Genomic DNA, 25,497 nt, shown 5'->3' on the forward strand with positions numbered 1-25,497 from the left:
TTGGCATTGGAGGGGGAGGGCGGCAGGATCAAGTAGTGGTTGCTCTCTTGTTTCTGCCCTTGCTTAAAAAAAAAAACCCACCTCTCCTATTTTTATTTTTTGTACAGAAAAGCAAGCTCCAGCGTTTGCCCCACCATGCCCAGGAAGAGAGAGACACCACCAAATTCATCATACTGACCCTCCTCTCCATCGCTTGCATTTTTGGGATCCTTGTGGCTTCTGGGGTCATCTATTGCCTCCGCCACAGCTCTCATCACAGACTGAAGGAGAAGCTGACAAGCCTGGGCTCCGACAACAGCTCCAGTGCGACTGCTGCTTATCAGGTAGGAGACCGGCCTCTCCACTCCACCAGCTCTTTATTTTTTCCTGATACTTAAAACCGTTATTTATTATCCCCCACACAAGGGAGTGCTGCTTTTATTTATTTATAGCCGAGATAGGGTTCTCCCCCCCCTTTTCTTTAAACAATGCCTTACTTGGGCGTCCCTCCATTAATATTCCCCCGTAGACTGTAGCAGCTTTTTTATTGCTTGTTATTAATCTTTGCTATTCTTGTAGCTTGCTGTAAATGTGCCTCTAATTAGAAACGTTAAAAGAAGTAGTTGCCAATTTCAATGCCCCCGGAAAAGAAAAAAACCCACACGCCACACACATCAATATCTAGAAGCTGTCACTGCGTTTTAGATATTAAAAACAATCTTTACAATTTATGAGGCATGGATCACCCAGTTATCTGAAGGTGTTCCTCTCTTTGAATCATTGACTTCTTGGAGGTGTGATATGAAAAGAACCTTTGACCTGCGCAGTTGTCAGTTTCTCCCATTATTCAGATAGATTGGAATATAATGCTGATAAATTTGTAAGCGCTAGAGAAGTTAGAAGCAGGCCTGTTGGTGTTTTGGTTTTGTTTTTTTTAAATAAAAGAAAAATCTGAGAACAGTGATAGCCGATAGAAGCAAAGGAATATGGAAACATTATAGGTGAGGCTTCTGTAGTAAATAGGAGGTGAAAGGTGCTATTTCGGAAGCACTGATCAAGGACTGGCAGATTATTTTTGATAGGCAATCCTTATTTTTCTTATCACCTGCGTTGGCATTTTATATATGGTACTGAACATTGCATAAATGGACACATCTTAACAGTTAATCTGGCTGTCCACAAATCTTAGTATTCCTGTAAAATTCTCCCGAGTTGTAGAAGAATGCTCAGAAATGCTAAAAGTTTGGAACAATGAGCTAGGCGTTTAAATAAAAAAATGTTCAGTATACTTTTTGAGTTGTGAAGCCTTTCCCTTTTTCTATTTTTTTACCATTGTGTTCTCTGACGACCCAGGGCACTTGCATCTGTATCCTGGTGTACTGAAGCTGTGTCCCCTTTTCTCCCTCCAATTTTTCTCTCCCTCTCTCCTCATCTTTGTACTGTGTGCTTTCCTCCATGGGGGAGGGCAGCATTGCATACCCAATGAAATGTTCAGTAAGAGTGCTGAATTCAAACATCTGCCCAACTTATTAGCATTTCAGAGGAAGAGCTTTCAACTTGAGATCTAAGCAGAAGGAGAAAACCTTCTAAAGTAAAGTAGTAATAAAGAGAGAGAGAGACTTATCAAAGGGAGGTGTGGGGGGGGGAGGGAGGTGTTTCAGTGAAGAGAAAGGTACATTTGCTGAAACCAAAAAAATGTGTTTACGTAACAACAAACGGTTAAACCAGTTTTGTTAATTTTTTATCTAGGCATTTTTAATGTAAAGTGTTATCATTTACAAAGGAACACATAAGCTTTTTCTTTTAATGCATATAAATTTAATAATCTGAGGAAAATCATACTTATTTGTGATAAGTAAGAGGACAATCTTCCCTGTGACAGTTCTAATTAATGGTATCTGTAATTAAAATCATGCCCTTCCAGCAGGAAAATTGTTTGAATTTCTGGGAGTGACCTTTTTGCCATTTCTCTTGGGGCACACTGGTTAAGTTGATATTGATTTTATAATGAGCTCTGGTTTGTTTAATAAGAATTTGTAATCCAGATGCTAAATGAAATTTAAGCTTCATTTATTTAATTTTTTCTATGATATAATTTTTTAAAAGTATAACAGTTAATAGTATATATACTTAAAGCAACTATTTTTAAAGTTAACATTTTTAAAACTGTAATTCTATACATGTCTACTCAAAAGTCAGTCCCTTTTGTCAACCCAATTTTGAACGGGGGTTCAAGGGTTTTCCACACCTCACCCAAATAGTTCCACTGCTTTTTGTGAGGACATCTTTGATCAGAATAAAGGTAGGCTGGTTGGAATTTAAATGCAGGTTTTTTGAAGGAGGGCTTGATTGTTGCGTTCCGTGAATCAGCATAGTCTCTGGCTTTCAATTCAGTTGGTGCTAAAGGACAATACAATATCGCAATCAAATCAAATGCCAAACCATTCAATGCCTGTTCTGGCTCTTCCGGGTGCTTGTTTAGAAACTTGTTCTGTTGAGGCTGCTTCCCAGGTAGAATTAGTAGCAAAGTTTCCATCCTGTGGACTCCAGAGAAGAAGAATGAATTCTTATGAATTAATTCATGTCATTATATTTTCTCACTTTAAAGTAGTTCTTGAAAGTCTTGAGTATCCTCCCTTCTCCTCCCAATGCCTCATCAAAACAAGTACAGAACAACTTCATACGTTCAAATAGCCCTGGGGAGATCATTCAAAACATTTTCATAATTGGAAGTTCGAATTAATGTGTGTGCTATTTAGTGTGGGCTGTGTTGACCTCAGGCTACATGAGGTGACTTACAGTGTTAGGAGGAAGATAGGAAAGCTGGAGTTTGCATAATGACGTTTCTATCGTATTAAGGAAGTGCTGGCAAGGGTAATCATTCTTTGGTTCTTGCTTGGGATTATTGAAGACAAAAAGCACACCAAATGTTCACAAACTCCCACATTCTTTTAGGGCGCATGTAACTCTTCTGAATCAGCCTTCCTTTGCCAGCTGCAGTGTTAAACTTTTTACTAGAGAATAACTCCCATTGAACTTAGAGGGACTTACTTCTGAGTAAAAACGCTTAGGATTTCACTGAATATAACGTAATTTCTAAAACTGGGAATTGTATATCTGTATTCACAGGCACTTGCTATTACAGCTGTAGCATGCTTTTGCTTAAACATTTAATCCACGCTTTTTCCATTTGATGTCAGTAAAGTAGAAAATGAAAGTACACCATTTGATTAGTAAGAATAGTACTAGTGACTGTCAATTCTGGTGCCTTCCAGAATATTATGCTGTTTATGCAAATAAACCAGTCCTCCTTTTTCAGCATTTAATGGGGGCGGGGAGCAAATCCACCTTGTCCTCTTGTAATACGGGAATTTAGTTGAAATATTTGTGAATTCATTTCTTGGAGGCTTTGCTTCTAATTGATGCAATGTAGTGTTGTTAGGAAAGCAGAGGAAGAAGTGAGAAATGTATTGTCATTGAAAGAGCATTGGCACTGCTATCCTTTCAAGGTTTTCTTGAAACCTCAGTGCTTCTGAAGTCAGTCTTAAAGTATCAAGTGATTTCAGTGTATGAATGATCTCATAAAGGGGTTTTGCAATAACCATGCCATGCACGTAGGCCATAGTTGTTGAGGCATAATGAATGTTATGGAACATAAATCTACTCTGCACCAATCATTGGTGTCCCTTTCCTCCCAAGCAGAAATATTTCTTATACGTCTGCCATGCTTGAACCGGTTCTTTTTGTCAAATAGGGTGCAAAGTATTTAAGAATTAATTATCAGAAATTTTTTTTAAAAAAAAATCTGTCAGCCATCAAACAAATCTTTTAAGTTGTCACCCTCTTGCAATGTAATATAAAATATAAAACACAGCACTTTGAACATTGAGAGTTGTATATTTATGGAACAGAGGCATATACCAAGAGCTGCAGTTTGGTTCATGAATTTTTGGCTTTGTGTTGCTTCCTCTGGGTTAAGAAAAGGAAAAAAAATGCACATGGCAGATGCATTTTTTTAAAAAAAGTCTTTTTGGGAAGAGGGAAGGATGTAGCTTGATTTCACAGGTGCTTTTTCCTGCAGTGCAGTCAGTGTGAAATACGATAAGAGTGTAAATTATCATGTGTGTAACATGCAAATACATGCTTCGATGCGCACCATCTACTTCTGTGTCTGCTTTAATACTGTCACATCCTTGCTTAATTGCACATGCAGCAATTGATTTAAATCTGTGTTGGAGCCCCAGACCATTAAAATAAATTCTTTTTTCTTTCTACCACATGCTTTTGATTTTACAAAAAATGTTATAGTTTATTTGGTGGTAGTAAATAGAGCCAGTTCAATATTTTGCGAACTTCATATTCTCTCCATTATTTATGCAACCAAAGGAACTTCACCGTAAACTTATTGTTTTACAACATTGAGCTGGTTTTACTTGTACGTGCTTTGAAGACTCTAGTACATAAACCATGGTTTGGGGAGGGGAGAAGCATTCAGGCGTGGAGTGCAAAGAGGGTAGTGTGTAAACACTGCCAGTAAGTGCATATTTTCATTGTCATCAGTGAGCAATTTATTAATGGCAGTGTGCATTGATGATTGCTGCTCTTTAGGGATGCTCTGCTGGTTCTGTTCCAAGAGATGTGCTTGTGATTCCACAACTGCACTCTGCCTTTTGACCCCATACATGGTGGATTGCTATGCTGTAGAAGACGGTGCCAAGTGACCCTGCTTGCATTGTGTTTTATTGTTTTTCATTTTGAACTGGAGAACTTTATTAGTGAACGTAATCTCTTAGACCACGAATAATCATCAGTAAAATATTGTTCCAGTGGGGGAATCGGTGTTAAAGTAGAATGAGGCTGAGGTTGCTAAGCTTCCCACACCCCCGTTTCATCTTTTATGCTAATACAATGCTCAAAGGATTATTTGCGTCGGTTAAGTCTCAAGCGAAGAGTAGCATATTTACCCCTGTAAGAAAACAGTGTGCAAGCGAATTAAAGCTGTGAAATCTCTCCAAGCGTTGCATTAAACTGGATAGATCACTTTGCACTTCCAGGGGTGAGCATTCAAGAGCCCCCCAATTTTGTTTCAACCGTATGAGGGTTGCTACCACAAGCTTCCATTTGATTGCAATAAGCATTTTGCTTTGGTTAAGGCTTTGAAATATTAAAACAGCATCTGCTCAAGGGGTTGGATCTGCCAAGTGATACCGAACCATCAGCCTCTGCGACAGTGTAGGTAAATGGAAGACGTGGTCTCGAAATAACTTGCACAATTTGCAAGTTCTGTTAAAATTCAAGGGAATCTCTTGCCAACTTTTAATAGCTTGCCCCCGCTTCGGTATTTTATTCTAAGCTGTCAATTTTCAGATTGTCTTTGACGAATCAAGTTCAGAATGATTCATCCTAGGATAACGTATGTCTTGAATTTTCTGTGTTTAACCTTCTCCCCTTTTTGTATCGTCAGATACGTTTCTTTGCATATAGTACTTGAGCAATGGGCATGTTCATTGCATAGCTGCCTATTTCTGCATGTAGCTTACAGAAACATAATTTGCCTTATAAGATCAGAGCAAGTTTATATACCTTTTGGGTGTTACTGAACATCAACTTGCTGTGAAAATAGAAGAGAAACAACTTTGTTTAACGGCGGAATCTAATAAACTGAATAAATTTTGGAAGAAAATAGGATCATTTTGCAATTGTATCAAATGGCCAGACATGTTCAGATAGGCATCTTCGGAAGAGACTAATGGCATCTGACAAGCTGGGATATTCAAAACACCCAACGTTGTAACACATGACACAGAGAATCGCTCTGTCTTTGGAGATGCATATAACAGTTTCACATTATGAATGGCATTGAAGCAATTGCATAAGCATGGAAAACATTACAAAGACGAGTATCTCCTCTGAAGCAGGAAGAAAGTAGAGTTCTGAAGCAATGTGAGGGTGTCTGTAGTGGTGTTTCAAAACATATTTTACCCTGTAAAAAAAGAAAAGAAGTCTACATGCCTACTCAGTGCAATCTGATGTGTGTCTACTCAGAAGCAAGCCCCATTAAGGTCCATAGGACTTACTTATAGGAAAGTGTGTATAGGATTGAATTCTAAGGGAAATAAGTTGTTGGACTTGCTTTTGAACCCTAATTGGCTGAAAAAAGTCCTCTTGCATGCATTTTTGAAACAGCCAGATTTGGGGGTTATTAAATAGGTCCAGTGCATGTACAGAGTGAGTCATTTAAAAGAGGTCCCGTGGAACATGTGTACCGCACTCTGTATCCATGGGACCTCTTTTAAAGGACTCATCCTGTATGAATACATAGTTAGTTGACAATGTGCAGTTAAGTCACAGTTTATAGTCAACGTTTCTTGTGATACAGATAGGGATATAGAAATGAATGAATTATTAGGTGCGGAGATTTAACTGGATAAAATTAAGGGTAATTGCCTGAAACCAAAGTAAGCATTTATGTTGGATGGTTGGGCATAAATATTTTATTAAAGTCAATTAAACAGTATGTGCCTGAGGCTGATGTTGAGTCATATCTAGTGGTGCTAACAGGTGACGTGGATCAGACCAAAGTCTGTAAGAACTACAAAAACTAATGTAGCACAGTGGATTTTATGATTCTCGTCTTCCACTTCACCTCTTAAAGCAATGCATCTTGATTACTATTCTGCCAACCTTAAATTTTCCAACAAAACTCATGGTTGATATGTTTCTGTAGATAGCTGAGATTTTAAAAAGCACTTTGAACTATGTCAGATATTTATTGTAGTAATATTCAAAGGGAAATGTGAGCAATGTTTTTCATCGTTGTTAACTGCAAATCACTGTATTTTGGAGCAATTTTGACAAATGGATCCTGTATCTCTTATCTGCCCGAAAAGATCTTGTGTATTTTATTTGATCTGAGTTGATCAGTATTTGCATAGTTATTCTTATTAAGGGGATATTACCAAAGGGATTTTGTCATTCCGCATTTAACCCTTAGTGATGTATTGGTCATGTTTTCAAGTATTGGTGACATGCAAGGCTTCTGCAGTGGTCGCCCCAATGCAGTGCATATATATTTGACAGAATAATTCATACTTGGTGGGAAGAGACATTTATTTCCAGCTTCAGGGTAGGAAAACTTACAAAAGGAACTTTGGTTACCATTATGGCACCCATGACCACAATGAAACCATTTCCTGTGAAGGCCACTACCCATGTCATGAGTTGGGAAGGGTACTGACCCCCTCATACAGCCAAGGAAGTTGGAAGTGTGACATTCTCCTCCTTTGATCTATATGTGTTTATCAAGGGTCCAGGTTGGCACCAAACAGCTGAAGAAGCAGTGGAGTGACCAAGAGGGTCCGAGAGAATGGGGAGTGTTTTTGAAGATAAGGGGCAGCTGCTGTGGGAGAAGCTGAAGTATGAGAGAGAGAAAATGTGGGTGGGTGGACACAAACATCTCAGATCCAGTACAATCCTCTTGGAATTGAATAATTTTTCATGGGTTCCTCCCTCCCTGCCACACACACACACACACACACGCACACTTACAACAAAATAAATCATCAACAAATCACAGTTCACCTCGGTCTCCATTGACTGAACCACCAGTCAGGAATCTGGGCCTTTCAAGCATTGTAACCATAGGTCAGCTCCTCATCCACACAAGTTCTGTGATTATTTTCAGTGGTTTAACCATCAGACTGTATGTAAAAAATTTAAGACCCATTATTAATCTCTGCCTTGGACTGAAGTTTAGTGGTGCTATTTATGTGTGATCTATCAATAAAAATCTGTTGATGGTTTGCCGGAGGATTCCCACATAAAATCAAGCAGATTCATGAGAATCTTAGTTCTGTTCAGTACAACCTCTCCCCAAACCACTTGGAAAAAGCAAAGTGTTTTGTGTTGCATGTTTTCTTTCTTTCTGTTGTGGAGAGATTGAGCTGGAGGAAAAGAGAGGAGAACTACTAGAGGGGATGGTGCCCTTGACACTCCACAGATGTGCCCAAGGACCCAAAGAAGTTGGTGACCTCTGCTCTAGGAATTGAAATGACAGGGCAGGAAGAGAAATGAGCCTTTGTCTCTTTGGTTCTTCTAGTTTCGTTCTGTTCCGTACAGGGAGTTCTCTGCGCAGTTTCAGCTAATACCCTTCTCTCAGGGAAGTAGTGTAGGTGGAGAGGTTGGGAGAATGACATTTCTCCAAGGCAAACTTAAATGTACAAGTACATTTGATATTCTTCAGAACAAGAATGAAAGTGGCACGGTGGACTGACTGAGCCAAATCTCTGGGAGTTGATCTCTTTAAAGTAATTAACCTTAAACCTTGCCTCTTGCATTATTTATTCCTTGATTATTATTTTTTAAAACCAACAATTTTAGCTTGACATGTCCATTGGGTGCCATACTGTCTTACAGAGCAAATAAATATTTATGTTGCGAGAGTAGTTAAGACTGCAAGGGAAACTAATGCTGGTAATACTTGAATTGAATGCCGTTCCCTTTTTGGAATGCCAGGAGTGCCACCTAGAATTAAACAGCATTCTTCGTGGACATAATATTGTCTCGAAAGGCTTCCCTGGATAGCCTCTGCATCTGACTTGCAACCTTTTCCCCTTCTCAGCCTTAGAATGCTTTTGGTCACGGAGAAACTTAACTTGTTCAGAGATTCATATTTGATTTTGGCCTGGTCTTGTTGACAGGAGGAGAAAGCAGCTGGTGCTAGACATATTGGCACTCTTCTTTGTTCCCTCCTCCAGGCAAGCCAGAGTAGCCAACGTACAGTCCTGGCTGCGAATCCTTTTGCCAGAAACCACTGGGACTTTGCTCTGCAATAGCTGTTAGTTTGATTTCTATGCTTGATGTGATGGCCGCTACTTAAATGACAGATTTCTGCTCTAGCTCATTGCACCGATGCTTCCTGGAAGCCCCTAACCCGTGTCTTTCTGACACAAATGGCTAATTGCCTATCTATCTGTGTGACTGTTTCAGGGGCCGCTATTAAGGAGCAGCACGGCTAGGATTTTGCTTACAGCTCAACAATTAGGGTCTCTATGTGTCTATAAACGGGCAAGAGTCATTCATAACACATGTCGCGCATCATACGGAAGGGAGAGGGTAGCAGAGTTGTGGCAAGGGAAGGAGAGGTTAGTGGCTGAACTTTGATGCTGTGCTATTGTGTTTGTGCTGGAGAGGCAATCATTTATCAGCTAAGAATGATGGTAAGGGGTGGGGTGGGGGGAATAACCAGTCGAAAATAATGCAGCGCATGTAAAGAGAACGAGCTTGAGGGGACATGGTGGAGGGGAATGGGCTGACACTGCGTGGAAATAAAATGATTTTGTGGGGGTTAATGAAGGGAAGGGATCATTAATGGAAATTAATTCAGGAAAGGGCATTAATTGAATGAATGCGGATTTGTTGGGTGGAGAAGAAAAGTTTAAATAATGGCATCAGTATATTTGATGGCAATTGTGGGGAAGCTATTAAAAAGATACTGTTTTCCTGCTTCAGCTTACCATGCGGCCCTCTGTAGGTTGGCCTTGGTTGGGGTGAAATGAATGGTTCCCTTGCTTCCTCGTTGATGAGACCTCCCACCTGATTTAGAGCAGGGGGTGGGAGCCTCTGGCCTAGGTGGGTCTAGGCCGTTTGGTGCAAGCCCTGTTCACACAAAATCGGAGCCAAAGGGGCTTCTGAAGTGCCAGCAATCAGCTGATTGCTGACACTTCAAAGGCCCTGAGCACAGTGCATCTGAAGTCCTGATGATCAGCTGATTGTTGGGCCTTCAAAGTGCCATGTCACCTGATGCATTGCGACATCAGATGATTGGCAGGTAGGCAGCCCTACTAACCTGTCAAATTTGGCCTTTGGAGGTAGGGAAGATACCAATTCCTCAATTTTGAGGCGAAACGCAAATGCGAGCGCATTCCCATCTGTTCCTCCACTGTACCCTCCAGCAGACTGCAAGGGTGTAGGAGAGAGGGGACTGAACGTTTGGTTGCTTGTAGTGTTGTTGCTGCTGTTTTTCTTAAGCGGGGAGGGGGGACAAACAAGTCTCTGCACATTCAAATCTAGCACGTTTGGGAGATAGCTGTGCTACATCTTCTCCGGCCTCCGCAACTTGCTAGCTTTGTATATGCAGGGACCTTATATTTGTGAGGGTGGTCTCAGTGATTTGGATATACATAGTCTAAAGTTGCATTGTCCAGCAACAGATGTGGGAGCACTGCACAAGCATAGCAGCATTTCATATTTCCTTATAGTCCCTGCATGCTTCTTGGCTTACCCTGGTTCCCCTGCTCATCAGTCTTGAAGGTCGCATAGACCTGCATGGCCCCATAGCGAAGAATAGTTAGAAGGCCACACAGGTTGTTAATACCACATGATTTTCTAGGTACAGGAATCCTCTAAGGTTAGAGGATTTGTAGGATTCCTTACATGTAAGATACAAATACCTTTCTCTCATTTTTTCTTCTCATTTTTAAGATACTTGCATGCCACTTTCCCAGATAAAGTTCATCCAAAGCAGCTCACGACCCATAAGAACTACATTTTTTTAAAAAAATCGATAGTATTAAAAGTATAAAACAGATTCACAAAGTTAAAAAGAAACCCAGAATTCCAAGAATGTAGCAAAATTCTATCTGCCTTCTGGCGAGCATCACAACAACAACAAAAAAACTGTTCTGGGGAATAGAAACAAGCAAGTATGAAGTGTAGCCACACACCACAGCTGTATATGGCTTCACACATTCAGAACTACCTCTAAAGTTAAAACTGACCAGGCAATGATCTGTCCATGCCAATGGAATAATTTCTGGTTTCCCCCACCCACAGATCACTAGCAGTTATGGGATGCGATATTCCTTATCTACTACAGTTAAAAGCAACTGAACCGGAAAAGGTGACTGTCAATGGTTTTTAACCCTGGTATTCATCATCCAAAGACTATAGTCCTTCTTAATTTGAATCCTCTGGTTGCTTCAGCAGCAATTATTCCTTCTTTGAGAAAAAAAAAAGTTTCTAATTCTTCTTCTTCTCCCAATTCCAATTTCAGTAGAACTTTGATCCTAGTATAGACAGATTAGACTTCAGAATAATATTTAAAAGGCTTTAGACCCCTAGCGTCTCATTCCTGACTATTAGCAAGATGAAGAAGGGAACATTCCTTACATTGAATCAGAAGAACATATATTCAGAGATCCATTGCAGAAGTGAATAGCTGTGTTTGAAAAGGCCTGCTGTTCTGCTTCCCTTGTGTCCTGTTGCTAACTTTAATATGTTTCATGTACTATAGACATAGATCTTGAGACAGGCACGCCAGCGCCTTTCTCTTCTATACGCCCCCATATAAGGTTGGAGCATCTATGGTCCTTTGGATGCTGTAGGACTGCAGCTCCCAGTGCAGCCAGGTATGATGGAAGCTGGAGTCCAGTAACATCTGGAGGGTCACAGCTTCCTCCTCACTGTCCTAAGAGGCAGGAAGTGGACACCCTGGGCTGTTTTTCCAGCTCCCTAGCTGGGAGGGAGGCAATTATGAAAGTGGAACTTTAGATTAGGCCTAGGACTAGATAAAAAGGCATCTTCTCTTCCCCAAAGAGCTCTGCTCTCCTTTGTGAAACAAGTTCACAGAAACCTGTGCATGGATCACTATATCTTGGTCGGGAATCATTGCCATATATATATATATGGCGAAGGATGGGAGGATCTCCAAAGTAAATGAAAATTTATTTGTTTTTTACATTGCATCCTTCACATGAGTGGATACTCTTTTTTTTGGTCCTCCTTGAGTAGTAGAATTTGATTGGCAGTAGATTCTGTACACTTCCATGTGTACAGTAGTGGTTTGTGAGGGGGAGCATTGGTACCACCATCATTTATGGAATTTACTGCTACCCAGTCTTGTTGTGTTTTGTTTTTAAGTGTTAGACCACTTCAGGAGTGATAGGTCTATTGGCAGCTTTTATCTATGATGTGCTGGAGCTGCATGTGAAGATGGTTCAGAAGCTGCAATTAATTCGGAATGCAGCAGCTGGACTGTTAATGGGAACTGAATGTTACGCTCCTCTTACACCAGTTCTTCACCAGCTACACTGGCTGTTGGTCCAGTTAAAAGTGGCTTTTGAAACCCAGCACAGCTTGGGGACAGAATACCTGAAGGGTTGTTGGTCTCCCTGCATGTGCCGTCATCAGAGACTCTTCTCTGCCTTCCCTTGCCATCAGAGGTACTGCTGGTGGTTTACCAGGAAAGAGCTTTCAGTGGTGGTGCCCCACCTTTGGAGCACTCTTCCCAGAGACCCTGGTTTTCATTAGAGAATTAGACAGAAGGGACCACAAGGGTCATCTAGTACAACCTGGGGCTCGAACCCATGACCATGATGTTAAAGGTCTTATGCTCTACCAACTAAGCTATCTGGCTTGGTGCCCATTTTGATGTCTTTGAGACATCAGACAGAGTACTTTTCATGTTTTGTGTATTTATTTTATTATGCATTTATTTTATTTGGTTTACCACTCTGGTAAATCTATCAAAGGGTGGCAAATTACTTTTTATAAAATTTTATAAAATTAATTTATGAAATGGTGGCTTAATTGAACCTCCATGTTCAGGGCTGGTATGTCTTTGGGTACCAAATACTTAGGAGAAACGTGGTGCTGCCTTCAACTTTTGCTTATCAGTTTTCCAGAAGCATCTTGCTGACTAGCACTGAGAAGAAGATGCTAGACTAGATGGACCAGGGCTGTTCTTAGGATTGATTTTGAGATTGGGCATGTAGACACTGGGAGGCAGGAGTTATAAGTGACCAACACCATCTGCTGTCACAGTCACCATTTTACACGTCCCAGCAAATCAAGGAATAAAGGGAGTACTGTTAGTTCGATATACTCTGTGCTTCTGTGGAATGAAATGTTAAAAAGCAAATAAAATAGTATGAACATTCATTTCAAAAATTTACAGCCCTCCGAGTACCTATTCTATTTTACATCATGTACAAGTGTTATACTAAAACATGCCAGGCTTGTTCCAGTATAATGCAGTCTCCAGCGGCCAAGAAGACTTTACTTGTGTATTTCATATTCAGAAGCTGAATATGACTGCTTTTGCAGTTGTCATTATTCAGACACAAGTACAATGGCTTCAGCAACGTTGCACAACAACAATTTTTAAAAAAAGAAAAAAGAAATGGGTTCTTTTCAGACAAAATGCTGGTTCAAACAGAATACCAGTATATTTGCAGATAGAAATTTATTTTTACTATAAATTACATCACCAGGCTCATAAATAGATTGGTTTTTCTGTGCTTCCTTATTTCTTGCTAGCATCTCTAACTTGTCTTGAGACAAATGAGAATATATCTGGCATATATTTGACACTTGGCTTACAAGGCTTGCCTTATGGAGCAATGGGCATTTCAGCCTTAGCTTTTATATATAGCAAATGTAAGTTCATTCTTCAGATGGTAAAGCCTGGAACTGAGCATTATAGCAAATTCCATTATTTAAATGGAAATTCCTAAAACGGTTCTGTGAAAATGCTTTCCACCTAGATTTGCTAGTCTTTAAGATTGTGTCGTTCTCAGGAGAGACAACAGCTCCGGTTTTGAGATCCTACTCTTACCTGTTTGGGCATCCTGTTTAGTGCCTGATCTGCTGCCATTTCTACATCTGCTCCATGTGTGGCTGACGTGACTCTAGAAAGCAAGGGAGCAGCTTGTGCATTGTCTTCTTTAGGCCTTACTGTGGCCCTGGGTTCCCCATGTCTTTTGCACTTGAACAAGTTTTCTGAAACCCTAAGCAAACTAGTACAGTAGTACCTCGGGTTAAGAACTTAATTCGTTCTAGAGGTCCGTTATTAACCTGAAACTTCTTAACCGGAAGCACTACTTTAGCTAACGCTGCCGCTGCACTGCCGCTGCTCGATTTCTGTTCTCATCCTGAAGCAAAGTTCTTAACCCGAGGTACTATTTCTGGGTTAGCGGAGTCTTTAACCTGAAGCGTCTGTAACCCAAGGTATACCACTGTACTGCATCTATATCATGGGTAGGCAAACTAAGGCCCAGGGGCCGGATCTGGCCCAATTGCCTGCTAAATCCAGCCCACAGATGGTCCGGGAATCAGCCTGTTTTTACATGAGTAGAATGTGTGCTTTTATTTAAAATGTATCTCTGGGTTATTTGTGGGGCATAGGAATTCGTTCATTTCCCCCACAAAAAAATATAGTCCGGCCCCCCACAAAGTCTGAGGGACAGTGGACCTGCCCCCTGCTGAAAAAGTTTGCTGACCCCTGATCTAGATTGCACATCTAATGGCAGGACACGTACTAACAGAGTTCACCCTGTGATTTAATACTTGTTTGTGATGCAAGAACAATGCCTCATTGGTATAATAAATGTAAGCTTTTTCATCTATATCATCTATCTATCTATCATCTATCAATCATCTATCTATCATCTATCTCATTTGCTCTTGTCAGAAGAGACATGGTCCTATCTTTATTTACTAAACAAATGGAATATCCTTTTCAAGGCAACTTGACTTCCACAATTTCAGTGTAGGCATCCCTGTCCCATGCCTGTTGTCTAGCCGGGTTTCTAAGCTTTGCACACACAAAAAGAGAGAGGAAGAGAGTGAAATGGCTTATAAACTTTCTAAATAAATAGCAATGAAGGGGAGTTTGTATGCACATTTGTATAAACTCACCATAGCGATGTGGGGAAAAGAAAAGAAAAAACCCCAAAGGTAGGCAGAAGTTTGCTTAATGCCAGCACCTGCTTTCCTTGATTGAGCAAACAAAGTGTGTAGTAGCTGGGATGACTCAGAAGCAACCTCAGGCATGCAGTGAGGGAAGTGACATGGGAAAGGAGTGCAATATTTTTATTATTTTATTATTCATTGCATTTCTTAACCCCTTCATACAAGGAAAGTACTTTTAACAAAATAAAATAGAAACCAACAAAACAAATTAATAGCCAAATTTAAAACTATGTACAATGCAAAATTCCTAAAATGCTCATCCAGCAATGCACTAAGGAGGACACAATCTGTCCCCCGCCCCTCCCCAGTAATGGGGAACTTCACTACCAACAGCATGGGGAAATAAAATTGTCTTAGCCTGGTGCCTAAAAACACACAGTGACGGCTCCAGGCATGCTTCCCTGGGGAGAGCATTTTGCAGATGGAGAACCACCACATGAAAAAGCCTGTTCTCATGTGGTCACCCTCTGCACCTTCCTTGGGTGAGGCACATGGAGAAGGGCCTCTTAAGATGCAGGATCCAGGCTGGTTCATGTGGTGAGCAGTAGTTTTGGAGGTATTGGGGTCCTAAGTCATGCGAGACTTTATAGGTCAAAATCGGTGCTTGGAACTGAGCATGGGAACTGATCAGTCTAGGGATAGTTTAAATAGGACCCCACTTGCCAACAGGTCTCCACCACAGTGAGGACTACAGCTACAAGACTTCTTTACAGGGAACTTTCCATTCTCAGTGATGGTAGAGGAGTTGATTGCTATGTGATGGAGGTACGGTTTAGGATGTAGTTTTGTGAAATTTGGGGTTGTGTACAACCAAGTTCTACTATGAGCAGATCCGTTGAAATTAATGGAGCTATGTTAGTCATGCCATTGTCATCATTATTCATTTCATTTCTATGTCGCTATATATATCTCAACGTGATAAATGCCCAGTAATATCAATGGGTCTACTCAGAACATGGCTAGCATTTAGATACAATCCTTTGGTTGTTGTTCACCTTTAGTTTTTATGGAGAAAAGAGCACTGACTGCAAATCTCCGTGATACTTTGAAAGAGGGGTAAAGTTTTTGATTCACTGATGCAAAAGCTCTTAAAATTAAAAGCAAAATAAAATACAGCGGGGTGGTCATAGAGCAGGCTCTTTTTAAAATAAGCTGATAAGAACTTAAGAAGAGCCCAACTGGATCAGACCAAATACTTCTCCTGATTTCCACAGTTTCCAACCAGATGAGAAGCCACAAGAGAGACCTGAGGTCTCTGATACAGTGGTGCCCCGCAAGACCAACGCCTCGCAAGACGGAAAACCCGCTAGACGAAAGGGTTTTCCGTTTTGGAAGCGCTTCGCAAAACGAATTTCCCGATGGGCTTGCTTCGCAAGACAAAAATGTCTTGCGAGTTCCTGCGGGTTTTCCCCCCTTTCGCCCCCTTTTTCTAAGCACCTAAGCCGCTTATCAGCTGATCCGCTAAGCTGATAAGCCGCTAAAAGCCGCTAAACCGCTAATAGCGCTAATCCGCTAAGCTGTCAATGGGCTTGCTTCACAAGACAAAAAAACCTCTATACGAAGAGCCTCACGGAACGGATTAATTTCGTCTTGCGAGGCACCACTGTACTTGAGCTAATATGTTGCCATCATGACTTGTCTTATCATTGACAGCCTTATTTTCATGGCTTTTTGGAGCAAGTTCTTACCTCTCTTAACTACCTAAAGAGCTCCTGAGTTAGAAAAGCTTGATCACTTCACTTGCAACCTGGAAAGTTTCTTTTATTCCCTGCCTTGCAAACTATTTTTTTGTACATATTATGCAGAAAAACAATGAGGAAGGCCAAGACTTCCTGTTAGTCTGTTGGTTTATCTGTTGGATGGCCTGTTTTTATTTGGAGAGAGGAGGAGATGGCTTTCTGGTTTGACATCCTGCTACTGCCAAAAATTGTATTCATAGGGTTACTTAATAATGGTTTCTGTATACCACATCAGCTCCAAGTTTTGTGCAGAAGGGGGCCTAAGGTTTCCTCTGTTAAAGATCATCTGGTCCGCTACAACCCTTGCAATGGGACTGAAATCCTATTCTGGTTCAGAATCTCTCTAGCTTTCTTTTGACAGGTTATTGATGTTAGAGTTAGGTTGCAGACTGATGGTCAGCCTTCCCCCCCTAGAGACATGAAGATGCTATGATAAAGAACTATTATTGCCTGTGGTTATGTACACATATGTTTTGTTGTTCTGTTGTCCCAAACAGGTTTTTTTGTTTTTGAAGTAATTTGAAAGCCTACAAACCTGTTTTCTACAGAGAATAAAATTAAAAGTCTGCTCATTAGGGTGCTGGTGTTTCCCCATCAATGTTAATATTTTTCTGCCCCATTCATTCTCATATATATATATACACACACACATATGCATAGCCAGTTGTGCAGAGTCATAAGGTATACAGATCAGTTTTCTCCAGGTGTTTTACCCTAACTATCTCGCAATCTTTTCAGCTCTTTTTTAACCATGCTAGAACTGACTTTAATTTTAAACTCAGATATACAGGATAAGCCAGGGACGCGGGTGGCGCTGTGGGTTAAACCACAGATCCTAGGACTTGCTGATCAGAAGGTTGGCGGTTCAAATCCCCACAACGGGGTGAGCTCCTGTTGTTCGGTCCCTGCTCCTGCTAACCTAGCAGTTTGAAAGCACGTCAAAGTACAAGTAGATAAATAGGTACTGCTCCGGCGGGAAGGTGAACGGTGTTTCCGTGTGTTGCTCTGGTTCTCCAGAAGCGGCTTAGTCATGCTAGCCACATGACCCGGAAGCTGTACGCCGGCTCCCTTGGCCAATAAAGCGAGATGAGCGCCGCAACCCCAGAGTTGGTCACGACTGGACCTAATGGTCAGGGGTCCCTTTACCTTTACCTTTATACAGGATAAGAGATCTAACTGAAAAGTACATAATAACAGCACATATAGAATTAAACTCAGAAACAGAGAAATTGTAATTCTTTTCTTACAATAGTTGCTTGTTAAGAGTTAAGTATAAAAAAATAAGCTTAATTCCGGGATAGCAACAACCTTTAAAATTATGTTTTTAAATGAAACACCAGAGAAATGTTTATTAACATAAATGTATAAGATTCTTCTATTGTTACTACCTCACAATTGGGGGTAGGAAGCAAAGTGGGGAAGAGGAAAAGTTTCATCATAGATAAATTGGACAGGCTGCAAAATAACTGTTGGATGTGTAATCTAAAGATAATGAGTATAAGATATATATGTGGTCTGGTATTGCATACCCGTCACTTGCCCCCAAGGTTTTAGCAACTCATACTGTTGGAGATGTAAAACAAAATGTAGCTCTCAGACTTACCTGGTGATTGTGCAAATATATAACAGATTTATGAAAAGATTTTTTTAATTATGAAAGATGTAATAGGAGAACAAATACTTTAAGACCTGAACCTTTGTCATTGGAACTATTTGAACAATCTATTAAAAAGGAACATTAATCTTTGATAACAACTGTATTATTGTGGCATGGATAATGATTTCAAGACATGGGATTTTCTGACAGCAGATGAATGGGTTTAAAGTGTGTGGCATTACTCCAAGAGACTCTGGCAAGATAGAAATCCACACTCGTGGACAATTGGAAACCCTTTGTGATACATTGGAATGGAACTATAACTTATATCCAAAATAGCATGTCAGGAAATTGAATACTGTGTAATCCTTTTCTGTTTTTTAAAATTGGAACATCTCTTTTTTTTTACAGTAACTACATTTAGGTTTCCTTTTTTGCTGTCTTAAATGGACACACACGAACAGGGCATTCATCAGTTCACAGAATTACAGAGTTGGAAGGGATCCTGAGGATCATCTAGTCCAGCCCTCTGCAATGCAGGAATATGTAGCTGGCCCAGACAGGGATTAGACCCACGACCTTGGCGTTATCAGCACCACGCTCTAACCAGCTGCACAATTTAGTGGGTGGAAATGACATACCTGTGAGGATGGTTTAGGAAGTCAATGTGGGGAGTTCTCTTCAAGCAAGATGGTTGGACAGTCCACTTGGCTCAATCTAGGTGTTCTTCAAAACCAGATGAAGCTTTGGAAGAGGTTACAGCTCCACCACCTTCAGTGTGCAGCTTCCAGGAAGCCATTGGGAGCTGTGAACAAAAACATAAAGATAGAAGGGCTGAAGAAGAGCCTTGCTGAGCCAGAACAAAGGCTTATAATAATCCACAATGATGACTACAGGAAGGCCACAAACAGGATCTATGAACTTGCTCATTTTTCTCCAGGCAACGGGTACTTGAGACAGGCAGTTTCTGATCATGGAGGAAGTATTACAGCCATCATTAAAAAAATGCCATTAACAACCTTACCCCCCATAAGTTTATCTAATTGCTTTTTAAGTTGGTGGCCATCACCAATAGCAGGAAACTCCATAGTCTAACTATGCATCGTGTGAAGCTTGTCAGTTCTGAATCCCCCACTCTTCAGTTTCACTGGATGACCTGGATTCTAGTATTATGAGAGGTGGGGCAAGGGGACTTATCCCTATTCACTTTCTCTGCAGCATGCATAATCTGTTCCCTCTACTCACTGTTTTTTCTGAAGTGAAGACCCTCAAGCATTGTAACCCTTCTAGTTGTTTCAGCCCCCTGATCATTTTCACTGCCCTGTTCCATCTCTACAATATTGCTTTTGAGGTGTGGCATTCCAAGTTCAGTTGCACCATAGATTTGCATAATGGCAATCTTGTTTTCAGCCCTTTTCCTGGTGATCTGTAACATGTCACCGTGGCAACACACAATGTTAACATTTTAGCCACCACCCCAAAACCCTTTTCCTGGGCACTTGCTGCCAGCTGAGACTCCATCAACATAGATGTAAAGTTGCAATGTGCACCGCTCTCATTAACATTGAATCCCTTTGGGCAGTTCAATGTCCACTCGCCCAGTTTGGAGACATAATGTTTGAAGTGCTTCGCCATCTCTTTTTATTTTGAACCATTTGGTGTCGCCTGCAAATGTTGGCACCTCACTGCTCACTAATAGCTCTGGGTGGTTTGTAAAGAAGTTTTAAAAGCACAGGAATTAATACTGATTCTTATGGGGGACGGCACTTTCTGCATCCCAGAGTCTAGTGGCAGTAGTTGACTCTTGAGTTAAGAGTCTGCAGACTTTCCATCTAAGGAGCTGTACCAGCTGTAGAGCTCTGAGTTTGCTGCTGGAGAACAGGAAACCACGAAGGCTGAGGAATGTGAGCCTCCTGTTTCTGTAGGGCCAGAATCTTGACCCTCCGGCGTCCCCCGTGGAACCAGATGTCTCACCCAAGGCCACACCAGTCCAGCAGCACAGGGGGGACACCAGGTTGGAGGCTAGGGAACAGGTCTTCAGGCCAGAGGGTTGACATTCTAAGGTTAGCTGCAAGGTGGTAGAGCCTGAGAGAGAGGTAGTTGGGAGATCAAGAGTTTAGGAGGGCTCAGTCTGTTTTCAATCCTTCATAGCTCACTTGGAGCTGTCCATAGTACTGCAACTTCTGACTTGCTTTGCAGTCAGCCCTGCCTCCTTTTCTGTGGGGTCTGGCAGTGGACCGGACTGTAACACATCCCTAGATTGCTGATTTAAGTAATAATTTATTATTAATAATAATTTAATAATAAATTAAGTAAGAATTTATTCTTACACTCTTCTTCCTGGTCTTTAACCAGTGACTGCACCACTGAAAACCTGGTCTCTTACCCTGTGTCTCCTAAATTTGCTCAGCAAACTCTTGCAGGGGTCTTTGTCAAAAGGCTTTTTTGAAAGTCCATGTATACCATGTTTTTTACTGGATCACTCCTATCTCACAAAACTCTAAAAGGTTGAACAAGGCAGAACAAGCCCTTGCAGATATTTTCTATATGCTTGATCATTTTATCTTCCATTACTTCTTCTACTGACTTGCCCAGATCAGGAATTGACTTGCCTGTGGATTCCTCTTCAAGAAAGGGTGTTGCCTTGGTCACTTTCCAGTTCTCAAGTACTGAGACTCATCTAATAGAAAAAATAAATATGTGTATTAGAAGATCAGGAATTTCATATTTGAGTTCTTTAAGAACCCTCAAGTGGATACCAACCACATCTAGTAATTTTGCTAATTCATAATTTGTCAATATGACTTAAAACTTTTCTTGTCAGTTTAGACACTGGTATTTTACCTGCATGATCTGCAGTCATAACTGACACTAAGAACTTTGTTTCTCTGAAGTCTCCCTTTCTCCCTTTAGCAAATGTTTGGCTACCTTGTCATCCACTGGTTTAATTCTAGCAGATTTTTCTGCTATTGGCATACTTAAAGAATATTCTATTCCTTTCAGCAATATATTCCTCAAATTCTTTCTTTTTTCCTGGTATCTCTTTTATCGTCTGCTTCCCAATATTTGTGTTCCTTTTTGTTCTCCTCATTTGGGCAACACCTTCCAAATTCTGAAGGGGGCCTTATCTCCTCTAAAAGCTTCCTTGATGCTGCTTATTAACCATGCTTGTGTCCTGCTGTACTTTGCTAATACTTTTCCTGATCTGCAGAACACATTCTCACTTGGCTTTTGTTACTGTGGTTTAAGCCCCGTACTTTCTGAAGAGGTTTGGCCCTTTTGACGTTCCCTGCAACTTTCTTTTAACCAGTTCCCTCATTTTTGAGGGCCTCTGCTTCCTTTATGATAGGCTCGTCAAAATAGAAAATCTTAATAGTGTGCAGGAGATTTCAGATGCACCCCCAACTGAAGAAGGCTGCTTCAGACAGATTTGGGCTTTGTATAGGCTGAAGTGGCAAAGTGACCCAGACCTAAATAGGGATTTTCAGGGTACTTTGGAGATTCAGTCATCAGTAAAACAACACTGCAGGCAGTGAAGCCACAAAAATCAAAATGCTCTAAGCTTGTCATAAAGGGAAAATGTGCTACGGTGGGGAGAGGGTGGACTGCTGTTTTGTGACTGATAGGTCTAGCTTCTAGAGGGAATGGTTTTATCAGGGCTCTCAAATCAGTGTTTGGGCGAAAGATGATGAAGTAGGGTGGCACCTTTCTCTGGTTCTGCCCTCTTGTTCTGCTAGTGGTAGTTGCTTGGAAAATGTTGGACATTTGTCCGCCACTGTACCACATGCCCCCCTCCCCAAATCCACTCCTGTCAAATCAGCTTTGCAGTTTAGTTTCTGGGATTTTTGGTGCCGGTTGAGAACACAAACCTCAAACTGCTTTTTTTTTTCTTTGATATTAGCTGCCTAGCCCCTGCATTTATCATTCTGAAAATGTTCATGCTATTATATTCCTAGGGGCACCTCTACCATGTATTCCACTTAAACCATTGCCTACAAAACAACAGTGAGGGAAAGTTAATCCCTTTCACTATTCCCCCACAAAAATGAACTTCAAAGGCACCTAGCATTAAAAACTGCAGCATCCTTTCTGCAATTTGGCTGGTTTCTTACACAGGGGCCCCTCTCTCCTATATGCTATTTTAATATAAACTGCCCAGAAAACAATAAGGAAGATTATATGAATCCTTTTATTAACCACTACAATAGTTTGAAAGATGTCCTTGCAAGAAACACACTGTAGCTATCCTTCTGAAATTTGGCAGGCTCCATTATTTTATAAGAGGCTACCATGCCTGAAAATTCCATCCAATTCTGTCAAAAATGTAGGGGAGGGGGTAGAGCGGTAGACTATTTTTTTAAAATAAATAAATCAAAATTTAAAAGTGCCTTGGCCAGACAAAACACACACCATGGACCTGTTTGCCTCTAATTTGGCAGGCTTCACCCACTCAGGAAAGGTTACTGAAAATTAAATCTTGATCTGAATCCGGCAGTTTCTGAAATGCTTTGGACTGAAGTGGATATTTTTTTGGAAGCACTGAATTGACATATTGTGGTTCATGTCCATCCCTGGGAATTATACTGCTGTGATGACCTTTCCCCCCACTTTTTTCCCTTTATTGTTGTTGAATCCCAGGACCACTTGGGCAAAATTCCAATTAAATGTGGCAGTCCAGAAGATTATCTCTTCATTCAGACAGTTGCTTTGTCTTTCCTGTTTTTCAACCCAATGTTAGCAATATAGGAATAAAGTTTCCAGAGTTATTGTGACCATTGGCCTCTGTAAAAAATAATAATAATGAGCAATTTGAATTGCCTGTATTTAGCAGCTGGAAGCTCTTTTCAATGCTAAGATCCAGCCTTGCAGTTTATGAAGTAGCAATAACTGAGCACTTTTGATGATGCCCAACAATGCTTTTTTACCTAGCCACTGATCACCTTTTCCCTCCACACAAACCAATATCTGGGAGCTGGGTGAAAGGTCTTTGGCAGAGAGGATAGGCTTAAGTTCTGGCACCTCTTAATTTTATAAACTGATCACCTTGGAAAACAGGACACTCAAGTCTTTGATCTGCAACTACTGCCCAGATCCACACTTTGTGTATACAATAATAAAGCTTTCGCCTAGACTTCACAATGTCATTTTGGGGTCAGTGTTCCTGTAAAGGAAGCCCCGTGTGGGGAAAATTATAATGTTACCGTATCAGAGACAATATGATTACTGTATAACACAGTCTCCTCTTAATGTTTCTCCACAAAAGAAAGGGCAGAAATGTAGTAAGGATTTTTGCTTCGGGATTTTTCTAGAAGGTGGAAATGGGGGAGGAGAGGGAGAGAGAAATAGGGAGGGGGAGGAGAAATATTTTTTTTTCCCTTAAACATACGGTGTAATGCTACTCACGTGGAGTATGGTTGAAGACAGATGTGGATGTTAGATAAACGTGTGTACTTGTGAAGTATAATATCTGGAAATTCTGTGGCTTTCGTGAGGCTCTTACGATGAGGAGCTAGAATGGGGTGAATCTGAAAATATGTGAGAAATTTCTCACATATAGCCATCATTAGCTGTTTGGGCTGTTCTATAAGTAGCCACTGTTTTCCGCCCTCTTCAGAGTAGAGTGAGAATACTCAAAATGGGTATGCTTAAATCTATGAAAGTGACTAAGATAGAGAAAGTCAAGCGACCTTAGGAACGAGTGCAGCATAACAAAGCTTTTCTGTTTAGCTGCTTCTTTTGGTTGGGAATTTTATTTGAGGCTGATTTTAGATTAACCTGAAGTGAGAAGCATAAAAATAGAGTTATAAAGGTGGTTTCTATCCAGAGGTACTTTTGCCTTTCCCTTCCTTCCCCCAGAACACTTGTCTGCCTGCTCACTCTCTTATTTAGTTCCTGAATTGATTGTAAGTGGCTGCTCATCAAAGGACTGATTGTAAGTGGCTGCCATTTCACACAAAAAATTATACACATTAAATAAAAAAAAGCACCACTAGATGGACAAAACATTTTGCTTTAGGATGGCAAGCAACCGTGTTACAATTAAAGCTGGATCCTTCTCGGTAATTTAGAGGCATGTATGGAAGGTGGGAGTTTGAAATAATTGCATCTGGCAGAACTATCCACCAAAGCAGAACTATCCACTACAGATCTGGAGGGAATTTGAATTAAATGCAGTGCTCAAAATGTAAATGTTAAGCTGTGTAAGTGGGTGGTGGAAATAATAGGCAAGAAGATGTTGTCATGCTGCCCCCTAGTGATAGTATATATTAAAACTAGGTTCTTTGGCTGAGCTCATAGTGGTGGCTGAGCTCCATAGTAGCTCTGGTACAATCCTACATGAAAACTGAGCTGTCTTTGCTGTAGGTGCTGTATACTCCTTTTCTTCCAATGTGACGTTGTGTTCCTTTGGTAGATGAAAACCCCAGCCTTCCTTATTGACCATGGAACTACCATATATCCTGCAAACTGAAAGGAAAATGAGGGATAGGACTGCGTTCTTTTGTATATCAGTGGTATAAGTTTCTGTGCATACAATAGGGACCCCAGAATCTCCCTTGGCCCCAGGCACCTGGTTCAACATGGAGTGATTGAGCACTCTCTTGTACTGCATACTGTGAGCTGGCCTCACCTGGAACTGTTTTCAAAGTTAAAAAACAAACAAACCCCACTGTCTAGTTTATAAAAAAGGCGTCTGGTAGATTAGACCAGTTTGTAGATGGAAGGTGGCATATACTGCATCCAAGACTTCCGTCTTCTTTCAGTTCAGCGTTTCCAATTAAAAAGTTCAGGGAATTGCAACTCCCTGTTATAGTAAGATGCATGTAGTACAAACTCATGTATCCCTTGTTCATTCTTCTGTACATAAACTCATTATAGAGAGTGTGGTGCTATAGGAATTGTGTTTTGAAAATTCCAGGATTTGTGTTTCTTAGGCATAGTTTGGTTACACGTATCTTAAATGCATTGCCAACAGTTTTTCACATAGCAATCTTGGAGCGTTTGGTTTAGCTGGCCTGTTTTGTTTTGTTATTTCTTTCCTCTTTTTGGAATCTCAGTATGGAGCAGGCTTAGTGAGCCAGTGGTCCCAGTGTGGTATAGTGATAATCTGAGTGTTGGATTAGGATTAGATGACCCAGGTTTAAATCTTGAATCATCCATGAAGATCCAGGGAAGTCTCTCTCTGGATTCAGCCTAATTTACCTCACAGGGTTGTTGAGAAGCCCTTTTATTTTTAGACCATCCCCCTTGGAGGAAGGATGGGATAAAAATTGTGCAAGTTTATTAGTAGGGTTTAGGGTTGGAGCGATCATCAAGGACTTGCCCTGCGCAGGCATTGTCAAAATGAATGGACCATGCCTAGAAAATGAATGGCATTTACTGAGAAGCTCTTTTGCACAAGCAGGTTTCCCAGTGGGTTATTCCCACCCTCAA

At 40.9% G+C, this 25,497-nt stretch overlaps 1 protein-coding gene across 1 annotated transcript in view; it reads left to right on the forward strand.

The window, feature by feature from the left end:
• The window catches only part of PTPRN2 (protein tyrosine phosphatase receptor type N2), a 604,238-nt gene that overhangs the window by 489,147 nt on the left and 89,594 nt on the right, over positions 1-25,497 (forward strand). Inside the window, exon 13 of the mRNA XM_081882780.1 lies at positions 108-323. Within this exon, the coding sequence (XP_081738906.1) occupies positions 108-323 (216 nt within the window). The remainder of the gene's footprint in view (positions 1-107; positions 324-25,497) is intronic.

This window comes from Podarcis melisellensis (genome assembly GCF_964234715.1).
Source record: "Podarcis melisellensis genome assembly, chromosome: 12".
Classification (NCBI taxonomy): Eukaryota; Metazoa; Chordata; class Lepidosauria; order Squamata; family Lacertidae; genus Podarcis; species Podarcis melisellensis.